Here is a 14,317-nt window from a genome sequence, read left to right on the forward strand (position 1 = left end):
GTGCTACACACAAACGGTAAGGTGCTTTATTGTGCATTTATGTGGCATTGTTTTATTACCACTAATATGTTGGTAATTGAAATCCGAAAAGTCATGAAGAGTGCGCATTCTTGATCTTCAAAAACCTAAACCTGTTAGGCGGCTGAAATGTCCCACCTGTTCGCTGCTTTATCTAACCTGTTACATCATTGCACTGCTTATCAACATACACCTTTCGCTACAATTTGTATAAAGATTGTGAAAAAAAGAGAAACATCCTGGTTAGTCATACCCTCGCCCTGAGTAAGTGCCTTCAATTCTACTGAATCAAGTGTCAGGTAAGCAATAGCAATTCCTTGGGAAACTTTTCCGATGTGCTAATTTTTATGAAAACGAAAAAAGCTGGCCGCTGGGAGTGAGTGAGGGTGGTTAGTTGATGCTCTACACTTGATACCCCTGCACCTGAAGTGAGTTGATTGAGTACATCGAGCACCTTTCCCCATCGCTTACCCTCCCAAAGTACAGCATACGTCAAGTACTCACGAAGGCGAAGTAGGAGCTATCGACTCCGATGCCGGGGTAGGCGCCCTGGTCGCCGCCGCTCGAGTACGCCGGCCCGTAGGGTAGTGCCGTGCCGGCCGGCAGCCGCGGGTAGCCGCACAGTGCGCCCGACCGGCCGCCGCCGCCGGCCTCGTACTGACACGAGCAGATGGCCTGACCGGTCACCGGGTCAGTGGCCACCGGCCGGCCCGTCTCGCAGCACGACGTGCTCGGCGTACCGGGCGTGCTCGGCGCGCTCGGCTGGCCGGGCATCAGCAGCTGGGGGAGGGGCGGGGGAGGTCAGGTCAAGGCGCGACGGTTACAGCGTATAGCTGGCCAGATTACAGTGCGAGCTGTGTAACGGTCAGGTTACGCTGTACCCTGACCATTGCACTGCCATTCTATGTGTAACTATGTGAGTTTGTGTCGTTTCTGTCATTTTTTTGTGATCTTGTTTTGATTTTTTTCACTTATTTACTTTGTCACTTGTTCACTTGGTTACCTTGTTTGCAATTCAGTGAAATCGCACCATCGTTTCGATAGGCGCATTTTGTCTTCATGTGCATGCTAAATGTTTATTTCAATCACACTTTTCTAAATGCACATTCACATCTGGCTTTACGACAAAGTTGAAAAAATATGGCGTAAAATGATCAGAAAAGGAAGAATGGCTATCATCCTGATCAGCTTCTATATCCTGCCCTGTGCCCAACCCAATATTTGACCCCAAAACAGGCCACAGCTCACAGCCCACAGCTGCAGCTGCCACGTCAACCCACATCAAACGCTGCAGTTTCAACAACCGAGTTACACGCACCGCACGTAGCCAAAGTGGCGTAATATCATGTCATGGCATCATCAAGGAGCCAAACCCGTGACTCTAACACTATAATTACCGAGGTTCCATACCGGTATGCATCATGCCCACTTGACACGTTTGCGGTATTTCAATTGGTACAAATTTGCGGTGGCTTTTACTTTCCTCATCAGACAATCAGTCCTTATCAGATGTCAAACATACCTCGTGACGTGTGTTATACGCCGATCAGCCCTGGCCGCGGCACCTGACCACCTGCAAATTCCGATGACCAACAAATAACACCATTTCCATTTTTCCACCAATGCCTGATTAAGGCAGTTACGCTCGGCTGAGGACGCCACGGGTAGCTACTTTCCGCTGCCGTTGTACACTTGCGGGCTGGCCCGTCATTTTCCCTCCCATTTCGTAGAGCCGAGGTTTGAAATTTGTCCTTTGATGAGGAAACATTCATGCTGGACAGCTCCAATTTTTGTCGCCTGCTGGTGTTTGTTCGGGAGCCCGATTTTTAAGCGAAGCGTCATTATTCTAACCGCGAGAGCTGGACAAGGCAAAAGGTGGTGGTCAGCGCACTGTGGGTAGAGTTTGTGCCTGATGCCTCCCTCAGACCCGCACCTGTCAGTGTGCGGCGCACGGCACTGGGCCCTGTTTCACGACCGTCGATCGCTGCCAGCGCGTTGTCAGCACGCGTGTCAAATTGGGCTTCCATGGAAACATCAACAAATTCGTATCTCCTTTACCGCAAAGTATGACACGTCAGCTCGCAAAATGCGCTGGCAGCGCGCTGCCAGTGCCGGTGAAACAGGACCCTGGTTTCCCCCGTTCCCGTTTGGGCCTAAGCGAGGCAGAGCTAGCTATACCCACCTGACCCCACCGAAAGCAGCGCCATACGGCGCATCTACTACTGTCTACCAGTGCTGATTCACAGACCCGTAATCCCGCAAAGCGCCCCAATACAATGACCCTCGTTGACGACCAACAATCACAGCCGGCTGCCCAGACCTGCCCTGACCGTCAGCCGGGGACAGGTCCGCGCTGGACTCTGTCATTTAGAGGCCTTCTCACAATGTATGACTAGCTCGTTTACGGCAACGACTGCGTTATTATGCCTGCTTATAACTCGTAGCCGAGTCGTGCCACTGGGACCAAACTAACGAAATCGATAGGAATACGAACATCTGCGAATTCGGATGGCTGGGTCGATTCCAGCAGTGGGCGTCTCCTTCAGCGAATCAGTCGCTTTATCAATGAAACCGCATCATGGACGGGTAGAAATGAGTCCAGGCTAACCATGGGTCTAATGGATAACACAAAATAACACAACTTGGGTTTTGTGGTAATAAAATACAGCATAAACGAAATCTGTGGACAGCTCATTCTGGAAATTGGGCCCCAACTCATCGATGAGAATTAAATTTGTTGATAAAGAAAGGTTTCAGATTCTGTTTTCCCATCCTGGCCATTGCTGTACTGCTCGATGCCATAATTACGAGGAGAGAACTGGCCATTGCCTGCAATCGGTAGAATAGGTCAGCGCCATTTTGATGGAGGCACATGCGGCATTCGGCATCATGCCTGTTATTTCAGGCCTTCCACTTCCCAGGAATGTCGTTGCAAATTCTAACCAGTTATTATATGATGTTTTCGTCTAATGTGACAGCGAGCTTCATTTTATGTTATGGGCTGCATGGATTTGCGAAAGTCCATGCCAAGCCACTATGAATTGATTGATCTCGTTTTAAAAGCCAAAATAACAGCATAATCTTTGCCCGCCCGTGATGAATCGTCATAACAAACTGACCTACTGAAAGCAAATCTTGCCGTGCGTAACTTGAAAACTGGATTGTAGAGCTCGATAGCCAATTTTCCGAAAGTGTCGGGATGATTTCTAAAGAAATGATGGCGTGTAAGGTGGATACAGCCCACCGACCTGCCTGGTACTGCACGCACCAAACCAAGACCATCCCATGTATGTAAGAAGTCTTGCTGGAGTGACGGAGAGATTCACGGTCCTTTTCTACCAGGATTCCATCGCTCTGCTACCTCAGTTTGGCAACGGTTTGAAGTTTCTATGCCCGCCTATGTATATGTTACAGACCGTATGAAAACCCAGTCCGTTTGCAAACGGCCTGGCCCAGTCAGGCCGTTTGAAAACGGCCTGAAAAGCCGGCCGTTTGCAAACCGCCTGAAATATCAGGCCGTATGAAAACGGCCTAGGCAGTTTGAAACGGCCTAGACAGTTTGAAAACGGCCTAGTCAGTTTTCAAACGGTCTGGCGAAGTACAACAGCCTCTGAAGATTGAACTTAATGGATCCAGGTTGGTCGATGATCAGGTTGCATCCATGTGAATGCTTGCGCATTCCATGCCGAATGACTCGTCTACATACGTCGAACATTTTCTTACTGTGTTGATGCTCGGCCCGGCCGTTTTTCGACAATATTACTAATTATACAAGTTCACGGCCCGCCTGTGTACGGCCATCCAGTTGATGGAGCCTGGTGAAGCCACTACTGGTGTGGTGAGGTCTGGTGAAACGTATCACTACAAGACTCACCGATTATTTGCGGCATAAAACGCCGGAGCGCGCATTAGACATCAGAGTTCACAGCAGTGGCGCGGGAACCGGGGGGGGGGAGGGGAGGGGGCTAGCGGGACTGAGCCTCTCCAACTTTTCGACTGGGGGGGGGGGGGCTCGTAATGTATTTGAGCCCCCCCCCCCCCAGCTGGAGGAATCGAAACCGGAAATTTACCAACATACTTTCATACATTCATACATAGGCGCGGGAACCGGGCGGGAGAGGGCAGTGGGGGAAGCTTGCTCCCACAGCTCTGGGGCCGTGGGGGCGGTGCCCCACAACTTTTAATGAGGTCAGGAACCGTTGGGGCAGCTTGTCCTCCCCAAATTAGGGGTTGTGGGTCATTAAGGAAGAAAGCATGTAAGTGAAAAATCCACCTCTTCCACTGGCTCGGCAACTCATTTGGCAGATTAAAACCTTTATTCCAGGCTGCCAAAACGGTAGTTTCTTCACCCAGCTGAGACGGAATACCTGACTTTTTGCAAATATTTTCGTTTTTTTTTTGTTGTTGAAAAGGCCAAGGTCTGAAAAATAAGTGGCCTAAAACCGGTGAGAAAACTAGATTTGGGGGTACCCTAGGTTGATCTCTATTATGGTTCAGCCCCCCCCCCCCCCAGTCTGGAAGAAGTTCCCGCGCCACTGGTTCACATTAGAGTCCTCACCGCGCCCGGTCGACCGCCGGCGGCTGGCCGGCGCGGTGGCGTACGCCGGCAATACTTGACCATTGCGGTGGAAGGCGAAACTTTGAAGTCGGGGGAAGCCCAGGTCGACCGGGCGCTATACGGGCCGGGTCTCAGTTCTGCTAATCTCTTCCTGACCAGGCCTGCATTCGTCATCGGGAAGGGATAATTTTCCGGAACTAGCGAGAATCATCGGGGATCACGAACGGTATCGCGATAACGAGACATGCTGAAGATAGGCGCTCAACAATAATTTTCCGACGGAGAATATCCGAGTGACAATATTTTTCCGGATGCCGAATGCACCTCAGGATTTCAAGGTGCCATGTAATGTCATGAAACGGTCGTGCTTCAACAAACTCAACATTGTCCAGCTGTAACTTTATGCAGACCAGATTGTTTTCAAAATGCCTAGACCGTTTGCAAACGGCCTGGTGTCTGGAAAGTTGTCATACGGCCTAGACGGTTTGCAAACGGCCTGAAATTTCAGGCGGTTTGCATACAGCCTGGAATTTCAGCCCGTATTCAAACGGCCTGACTTTTCAGTCCGTTTGCATACTGACTGGGCTATCCAGGCCGTTTGCAAACGGCCTGAATCGGGCCAGGCCGTTTGCAAACGGACTGAGTTTTCATACGGCCTGTAACATATATTCCATATAAATCCTAATTGTGTATGGTAGAGCTAGTAAAACTGTGCTGTAACTCTACATGCAATTCTGATAAATAACCCTCTGTAAATGGGCGCCTAATGAGATCCATATTATCATCATAATATGATTTTCATCCACAATAATCATTAGGACATAATTACAGCTGCAATCACCTCGTCGACAATGTACTCCTAGCGGAAATGAGCAATCTTCTAACACATACTGAAGCACTAACTGGAGTAAAACAGTTCACACAGAGCAATACCATCAATGACGATCATTGCAGTGCGTCAATAATCGTGCAACTGTATGATAGAAAACTGAATGGGTCGCGTCCCAATTTTGAGACGGATGAACATTGGCATCATGCAAGAGGTATTGGTATCCTACTGTTTCTCGCCCCCCCCCCCCCCCCAGGCATATCATTCTATTTAGGAATAAACATGGTCACAAAACGGTACAGCAAAGCTACTGTACTGATGTAATTTCTGCTGCATGATTATAATGCACGCCATTCTTCATATCTTGGTCGAGGTATATCTTCCCCTTATACGACCATTGACGGTGCCGAACATTTGCCACATGGCTACTAGTCCACATAAAACTTGCAGTTTCGATTGTTACGGGCGTCATTACATACCTATTGCAATCTTCTTACACATTGATGGGCAGATAAAGTGCAATTACGAATAGAGATCGGCTGGATAGCATCCAAGAAGTCAAAGATAATATTCATTTTAAGAGAAAGGAGGCGAATACGAATGAAAAATGTCTGACAATGATTAATTAGACGAAATGATATGGGGAGATTAGCTGTCAATTAGATGTAAAAATGACGAGAAATAATGAGAGAAAGAATAAAAGATATAGCACAGCGACGAGCCAGGAGAGCCGGCCAGCCGCTCGTGTTGCCAATCTAAACAGTTTCATGCCAGATCACCCAACGTGAAGAAGTCCGATTGTCTGCATTAGGTGTCCACAAGTGCCCAGCCCGCCCTGCATTAGACTGGGTGGGCGGTAACGCAAGAAGTGGGCACACTTTCTCCGCGAAATGTCTGTGCAGCTTGGGCGTGCTTGTGAATACATGCTAGCTTTGGCACGGTGGGCCAGGTCCGCCCGTGTCTATATTTTTCACGGTTTGGGCCAGGCGCAAAATGGAGCTGGAATGTACGATGGCGCTGGATGATAGGTCTGACGAGGAACGCCCAGCGGCAAAGGGCTGTAACTGTAATGAACTAGGAGTCAGTCGCTCATAGCTAAACAGCTTCTTGAAACTTCTGTGTGGACGAGTTTTGAGCAATTTGAAGCCAATTATGAGTTTGTTTTACGGGGTTAGTTGAAACATTAGATGAGCTTACCTATATACTTTTAGAAAAACTAGAGCTTGTGAACCACAGCGTTTGACATCACATTACAAACACACACAAAAAAAAAAACACAATTACACGTTGCTCCTTGATAACATTGCATCAAATGCATCAGATTGTTCAAAGAAATGCAAACTGGATCGATGGTTTGTCTAAGAACTAGACATCCGAAGATAAGCATCTTATCTGCGTGCGAGAGACCCGTTGGCAGATGGAGTGAAATGGCTGAAGGTGACGCCTTTGTTGACGTCTCTTCACAATATGAGACCAATGGTTTAGCATGGTTTACCAATGGTTTACCAATGGTTAAGCATACCGAATAGGAAACATTCATAGCTATTAGCTGGTGCTGTCTCACCCCACTTTGGGCCCTTGGTGTTCACTATTACGTTCTAGCGACGGGGAATGTGAGCAAATGATGAGCGCTCGGAATACATTGAAAATGTTTGGAATACATATGATATCACTAATAAATCAAAATTAATGCTGATTGTTATATGAACCACTTTTATGCATGTAGTTTGTTTGGTTTACGATAAGGAATCGACCTCTTCAACCAGTAAGCATCTACATGCCATGAATGATTATGTAATTAGGTTGTGTACATCGACGGTGGAACGGGGAGGGCACCGGGGCACCGTGCCCCCCTTTGATCTTGGCATTTTAACATTAGCCCTATGGGCGTGGCGTTGCATGGAAAGAATGGGACCAACAGTCGGCAGTCCTGGCCTGTGTACGAATCGTAACCAACGCTGCCATCGACTCTCCATCGTATTACTGGTGTGTGCCCTTATTCTTATCCATCGCATTGCTGGTACGGCTCTCGCGGTAGGTTTTGCACTTTTACATTTCCGGTTATATCTCAGAAGCTAATCGATCTACGATGAAGCCATTTTACACGATCATAGGCTTGTGAACCATCAAGTCGATCGCATCTTCAATACTTAAAAGCTTACGACGACGAAGATATAGCCTGAAGTACACTAAATTTTCTAGGTGCAAAACCTACCGCTAAAAACCGCGAGACGTACTTTCAGTCCCTTCGCATTGTTCACTGGCACCTGAGGCCTCAGTTCCTCGCCATCGCACACCTTTGCTCTCAGTTTTTTTTTTCTCATATTACACTGGTGCTCGCAGTGCCTTTCCGCCGTATCACTGGTGCTCACAATAACTATCTATCGTTCACTCTTCCTCTCTGTCATTATCCATCGTACACAGTTTATCTTTCCAACCCACCTACACCTCAACTGCTCTCAGACTCTTTTCTCGTTTTCTTCTTTGCTTTATTTAGTTTATCATTCTTTGCTTTGGATTCCAGTGCCTAATTATTGGCCTCACTTTGTGTTTCCTATATCTTGAAATATTTGTAAATCACGTCAACGAGGCTGGTAAGAAGCTACCATAGCTGCCACCAAGGCCCTAAATACAGCTGTCACTATATTTTCATTTGTGGAGATGCCTTGTGACGTGTCTTTGCATAACTTATTTGAGTTCAGCGCTTTGTCCCTCACAGGGGTGGATTTTTATATTAAGTTGGGGTTGCACGTGCAACCCCAACTTTGAATTGTGCAACCCCAACATCGGTTTGTGCAACCCCATCTTTACAACTGAAAGAAATCGGCGGGCGACTCGAATGGTGCCGCCCCCATAACCCTGAGCCATCCCAAAACTCTATGCCACCCGTCGACTTGGCACCATCTTTCAAAAGAGCCCTACCCATCATGTAGGCAATAGTCACCCCTCAACTATGTAGTAATGTTGCCGCCTCCTCAGACCTCAAATGTAGGTGCCGCTCCCTCGAATGTAGGTGCCGCCCCCTCGAATGTAGGTGCCGCCCCCTCAAATGTAAGTGCCGCCCCCTCGAATGTAGGCGCCGCCCATTAAATGTAGGCGCCATCCCCTCGAATGGAGGTGCCACCCCCTCGAATGTTGGTGCCGCCCCTCAAATGTACCTAAATGCCGCCCCTCGAATGTAGGTGCCGCCCCCTCGAATGTAAGTGCCGCCCCCTCAAATGTTAGTGCCGCCCCCTCCCTCGAATGTAGATGCCGGCCCTCCTCGAATGTAAGTGCTGCCCCTCGAATGTAGGTACCGCCCCCTCGAATGTTGGTGTCGCCCCCTCGAATGAAGGTGCCGCCCCCTCAAATGTAAATGTCGCCCCTCCAATGTAGGCGCTGTCTCCTCGAATGTAGGTGCCGCCCCCTCAAATGTTAGTGCCGCCCCCTCGAATGTAGGTGCCGGCCCTCCTCGAATGCAGGTGCCGCCCCCTCAAATGTTAGTGCCGCCCCCTCGAATGTAGATGCCGGTCCTCCTCGAATGTTGGTGCCGCCCCTCAAATGTACTGTAATGCCGCCCCTCGAATGTAGGTGCCGCCCCCTCGAATGTAAGTGCCGCCCCTCAAATGTTAGTGCCGCCCCCTCGAATGTAGATGCCGACCCTCCTCGAATGTAGGTGCCGCCCCCTCAAATGTTAGTGCCGCCCCTTCGAATGTAGGTGCCGGCCCTCCTCGAATGCAGGTGCCGCCCCCTCAAATGTTAGTGCCGTACCCTCGAATGTAGATGCCGGCCCTCCTCGAATGTTGGTGCCGCCCCCTCAAATGTACCTAAATGCCGCCCCTCGAATGTAGGTGCCGCCCCTTCAAATGTTAGTGCCGCCCCTCGAATGTAGATGCCGGCCCTCCTCGAATGTAGGTGCCGCCCTCTCAAATGTTAGTGCCGCCCCCTCGAATGTAGATGCCGGCCCTCCTCGAATGTAGGTGCCGCCCCCTCAAATGTTAGTGCCGCCCCTCGAATGTAGGTGCTGGCCCTCCTCGAATGCAGGTGCCGCCCCCTCAAATGTTAGTGCCGCCCCCTCGAATGTAGGTGCCGGCCCTCCTCGAATGCAGGTGCCGCCCCCTCAAATGTACCTAAATGCCGCCCCTCGAATGCAGGTGCCTCCCCCTCGAATGAAGGTGCCGCGCCGCCCCCTCAAATGTTGGCCCCGGCCACTTATGCATAGGTGTCATCGGTCATCCCATAAAATGTTGGTGCTGTCCTTTCTAATGTAGATGGCACCTCCTAGGGTGTAGTTGCCGCCCCCTAAGGCCTAGTTGCAGTGCAGCCCCCTCAAATGTAGGTGCCACCCCCTAAGTGTAGGTGCCACCCCTTGAAATGAAGGTGCCTTTCCCTCACGATAGATGCCGCCGCCCCCATGCGTGGGTGCCGCCCCTCAAGTTAGGGTGCTGCCCATTAAATGTAGGTGCCGCCCCCTCTAAGTGTAGGCGCTGCCGCCTCTAGTGCAAATGCCATCGCCGCCCCCTCTAAGGTAGGTACTACCCTCCTCTCAAGAGCTTGAGCTGTCACAAGGCCGTATAGAGCTGTCGGACATGCAAAAATGACCAGTTAAAAAAAAAATGTGGATTTCGATTCCTGGTGCGCCGCTCACGGCTCAGTGGGGGGTGGGGGTGGTGCCCAGTGGAGGTCGCAGGGGGGCATCAGGGCCATGCCCCCCAAAGACAAATCAGGGGCCATCATATAATTTGCCCCCTTTAACAACCGATGGGCCCCGATGGGCGTAGGGGCCCTGGCTCTTACCCGATTGTCACGAGGCTCAAGAAACCAACGCCAGGTATTATGTAACAGCCCCCATACCGGTCTTTGAGTATCCTGACTTCTGAGGGCGCTTCAGTGGCCTTCAAGGGCCCACCTTGACCGATGAGGGCCCACATCGACCGATGAGGGTTCACTTCACATCGACCTCTCAGGGCCCTCCACTGGCCCTTGAGGGCCCTAAAGCGGCATCAGGAGTCCCCCAACCGGCCTTTGAGGGCCCCACACTGATCTCTTGATGGCCTCATTTCTGTCTCTGGGGTTCAGGACTGACCTTTGGGTGCCGGTCACTAAGAGCCCGCATCGACCTCTGAGGGCCTCAAACTGGCCTTTGAGGGCCCTGTACTGGTCTCGAGGGCTCCCAAACTGGTCTCTGGGGGTCCACGCCTCTAATGGCCTCATTTCGGGCCCGTACTGACTTCTGAAGGCCCGATGCCGGTCTCTAAGGGTCCACATCGGCCTCTGAGGGCCCTATGCTGACCTCTGGGGTCCAACACCGACCCATGCTGGTCTTTTAGGGCCCCACACTGACCTCTGAGGGCTCCACGCTGGCCTGTAAGATACCTGTAAGATAGGTAAGATACTTTGTACTGGTCTCTGAGGGCCTCACACTGCCGGTACGGACCCACGCTGGTCTTTTGAGGGTCCAAACTGGTCTCTGACGGCCCAAACTGGCCTCCTAGGGTCCAACACCGTGGCTCGGATGGCCCAATTTCTGTCTCTGGCGGACAACGACTAACCCTTGGGCACTTCTGAGGGCCCGTACTGGCTTCTGGAGGCCCGATGTCGGTCTCTTAGGACCAACATTGGCCTCTGATGGCCCATCCTGGCTTTTGAGGACACTCTGTCCGGTCTTTTAGGGCCCCATACTGACCTCTGAGGGCTCCACGTTGGCCTGTAGAAATCACACTGGCCCCTGAGGACCCACGTCGGCCTCTGATGGTTCCAAACTGACCTTTGAAGGCCCTGTACTGGTCTCAGAGCCCAGAGGGCCCTAAACTGGCTTCTAAGGGTCCCAATCTGGCCTCTGAGGGCTCCAAACCGGCCTCTAAACGTCTCACACCGGTTGCTGATAACCCCATTTCTGTCACTGACACCCAAGGCTGGCCCTTGTCCCTTGGGTGGCTCTGAGGGCCCTATGCCGGCTCTGAGGACCCATGACAGTCTTTAGGGGCCCTGTGGTAGTGTGCTCCTCGATTGTCTCCCTAGAGCCGCCTCTGCGATGACTTGCCCGCCGGCGCACGGGCCGACGGCTGGGGTCAGCGGGCGCGGTTGGAATGTGGACCAGTCTTGTTCGAGACACAATGAAAGCGGGAGCCCTACTGTCGCTTATAACAGGCCCCACACTGGACTCTGAGGGCCCCAAACTGGCCTCAATGGGCCCCAGCCGGTCTATGGGGTCTCTACACCGCCACTGATGGCCCTATTATGGTCTCTGGGGTGCCAGGTTAGTCTGGTCCCTGAGGGCCCACATCGGCCTCTGAGCCTGGGGCCCCATACAGGCCTTTGAGGGCCAATACTGGCCTTTGAGGGCCCTACACCGACCTCTGAGGGCCCCGAATCGGGCTCCTCTGAGGGACCCACACTAGCCTCTGATGAACCCACTCCGGTCGCTGGGGGCTCAAGATTGAACTTTGGGTGCCTCGCACTGGGCTCTGAGGGCCCACATTGACCTCCGAGAGCTCCACACTGGCCTGTAAGGGATCATATTGGGCTGGCCTCTGATGACCAACTGGTTTTGGAGGGCCAGTACTGGCCAGTGGCCACTCAGGGTCCCAAACCGGCTTTTGAGGGCCATAACCGGCATCTGATGGACCGAACCGGACCCTGGTGGCCCAAAACAGGCCTCAGAGGGCCCCGCACCAGACTCTGAGAGTCCCATCTTTAGTCGTCTCTGGGGTCCAAGGAAGAACTTTTGGCGTTTCATGCCGTCCTCCAAGGTTCCCTGTCAGTCTCTGTTGGTCCCCATGTCGGAATTTCGGAATTTGAGGGCCGTCATCTCGTCGCAGCGGGCCGGCATTAAGGTCTAATACCATATCGGGGTCACATCGGTTTCTGAGGGCCCATGTCTGTTGCAAAGGGTCCCTGGTCTCTGATAGTTCCATTTAGGTCTTTGAGAGCCCGGGCCTGCCCATCATAGGCGCCTCATGCTATCTTCTTATTCTCTGCCGATCTCGGAGGGCCCCTGTCGATCTGTTTGGCTCGTGCAGGTTTTTAAGGGCCGCTGCTAGTCTCTGAGAGCCCCATGTCGTTAGTTGTGTCTATTTTGGGTCGCATTGGCACCACACATGTCTCTTAGGGTCCATACCAGTCAAGGGGTCCCACATTGACCTCTCAAGGACCAACGCTGGCCTCAAGGGCTCACACCACCTCAGAGGTTCCGAACTGGCCTTTGACGACCTCGCACTGGCCTTTGATGACCCCGGGCCCGCACTGGCCTCTGATGGCTCGGCAGGTCTCGTACGACCCACGTTGGAGTTCAAAGACCCATACTGCTGTGCGAGGTCTCACCCGGTTTATGAGGGTCAGTCTCAATACTGGCGTTAAATGATCTTACGCCGGGCTTATATAAGGGTCTCATACTGGTTTCAGAAGTTTTCCGCTACTTACGAAAAACTTCAGGGGGAGGGGGACGGATATTCGCCCCCCTCCGCGGTACGCGGGTTAAGCTAACACACCGCCCCCCAGCGAGGGTCTACAGGGGCCCCTTTGCCAATTCGCCCCCCCCCCCCAACGCCAAGTTTACGACCGTACCTGGTGGCGCCCACTTCCGGACTATTGCGCCCCTCGGAACCGCTTTGGGCGCCCTTTCAGGGCTGTGCAACCCCAATAAAAAACAAAAAAATCCACCCCTGGTCCCTCAAACAGGATGCACAAAGCACAACTACACGGAGGTCAACCCACCGTGTTCGAAAACCGTGTTTTTTTTTTGTCACTGTCCTTGTGCGCCGAGCGGCACACACAGCTGTGGAAAGTTGATCGGGTGATCACCATGGCGCTTCCACCATGTGGCCGTGGTAAGAGACGAGAAGGAGCGACGCGAGTGTCGGGACGTTTTGCTCGCGTGTTTGTTTGTTGCTTGGGTTAAAAAAAAAACGGACGTTAAGAATAGGGCGGATTTTTATCTATCGACGTTTCTTTAATCTATGCGGTGTTAAGATTTGGTTCCACGAGTTCACATCTGCTTTGCAACTGTTGTGTGTTGTTTCGTAGTATCCCAGAGCAGTGCGCTGCGCTGGGGTGACCTGCAGCTCCGTATTGTGCTGGTATGACCCGGAGCCCACCTGTGAGGCCGACGCGCCGTACTGGTAGCTGAACTGCGAGTAAGCCGCCATGTCGGGCGCCGCCGCCGCCGCCGACAGCTCGCCGGCGGCCGCCGCCGCCCCGCTGGGCCCGCCGGCGGCGCCCGCGGCCGCGCGCGCCGCCCCGCCGTCCACGGTCGCTGCCCGGAGCTCCCCCAGGTCACAGCACGGTCTGCCCGCTCGGCCCGCCGCTCACCGGCACACGGTCTCTGCTCACACAGCACCACCGCCACGACGCGAGTCGGCTCGAAACTGGCCAGGCTCGCCGCCCGACCCGCCGCCGCCGCGCCGGCCGGGAAGGGGCGGGGCCTCGGCGGACGGCAGCCAATCAACGCGCCCGACGGCGGCGGCCTGCCCTCCCGCTGGCCGGCCGCCGCCATGGCGGACGGGCCCGACCCGCGCGTTGGCCGCTCCCCATGCGGAAAAATTGTGTGGTTGGCCGGACAGTTTGCCGAACAGGAATTAGCAGGGCCAGAGCCGAGAGCTCCATGGACCGGTCATCGCGTCCGATTAGGGGTGACGCGCGTCCCTCTGACGTAAACGGCAGGAATTTCGCGCCGCTTATGAGCGAAAAGTGCCCAAAAATGCGGCGTCTGTCGTGGCTTTGCGGTCGAAGGTGTCGGGAGATAGCTGTTGGATGGCGGGGGGGGGGGGGGGGGTGTTAGCACGTGTAGGGGGCTGATCTCATTCACGATGGTCTTTAGATGGGCGGGGGGATAAGACGGCCGACGCTGAGCGAACAGAGGGGCGCTGGGGGAGGGGAGGGAGGACCATTTGTCGCTGTCGCTGTTTCTGCTGGTCTGACTGAGGTGTTGACGG

At 52.9% G+C, this 14,317-nt stretch overlaps 1 protein-coding gene across 1 annotated transcript; it reads right to left on the minus strand.

The window, feature by feature from the left end:
- Positions 1 to 522: 522 nt before the first annotated feature.
- LOC122375446 (homeobox protein araucan-like) lies at positions 523 to 13,718 on the minus strand (the record flags this gene model as incomplete). Its single annotated transcript, XM_043354840.1, has 2 exons — positions 13,481 to 13,718; positions 523 to 798 (listed from the first exon to the last, which is right to left on the minus strand). Coding segments are annotated over exons 1-2 (327 nt in total), but the record flags the coding sequence as incomplete, so codon positions are not given.
- Positions 13,719 to 14,317: the final 599 nt, after the last annotated feature.

Source organism: Amphibalanus amphitrite, unplaced genomic scaffold (assembly GCF_019059575.1).
Source record: "Amphibalanus amphitrite isolate SeventyFive unplaced genomic scaffold, NRLGWU_Aamphi_draft 001841F_arrow, whole genome shotgun sequence".
NCBI lineage: Eukaryota > Metazoa > Arthropoda > Thecostraca > Balanomorpha > Balanidae > Amphibalanus > Amphibalanus amphitrite.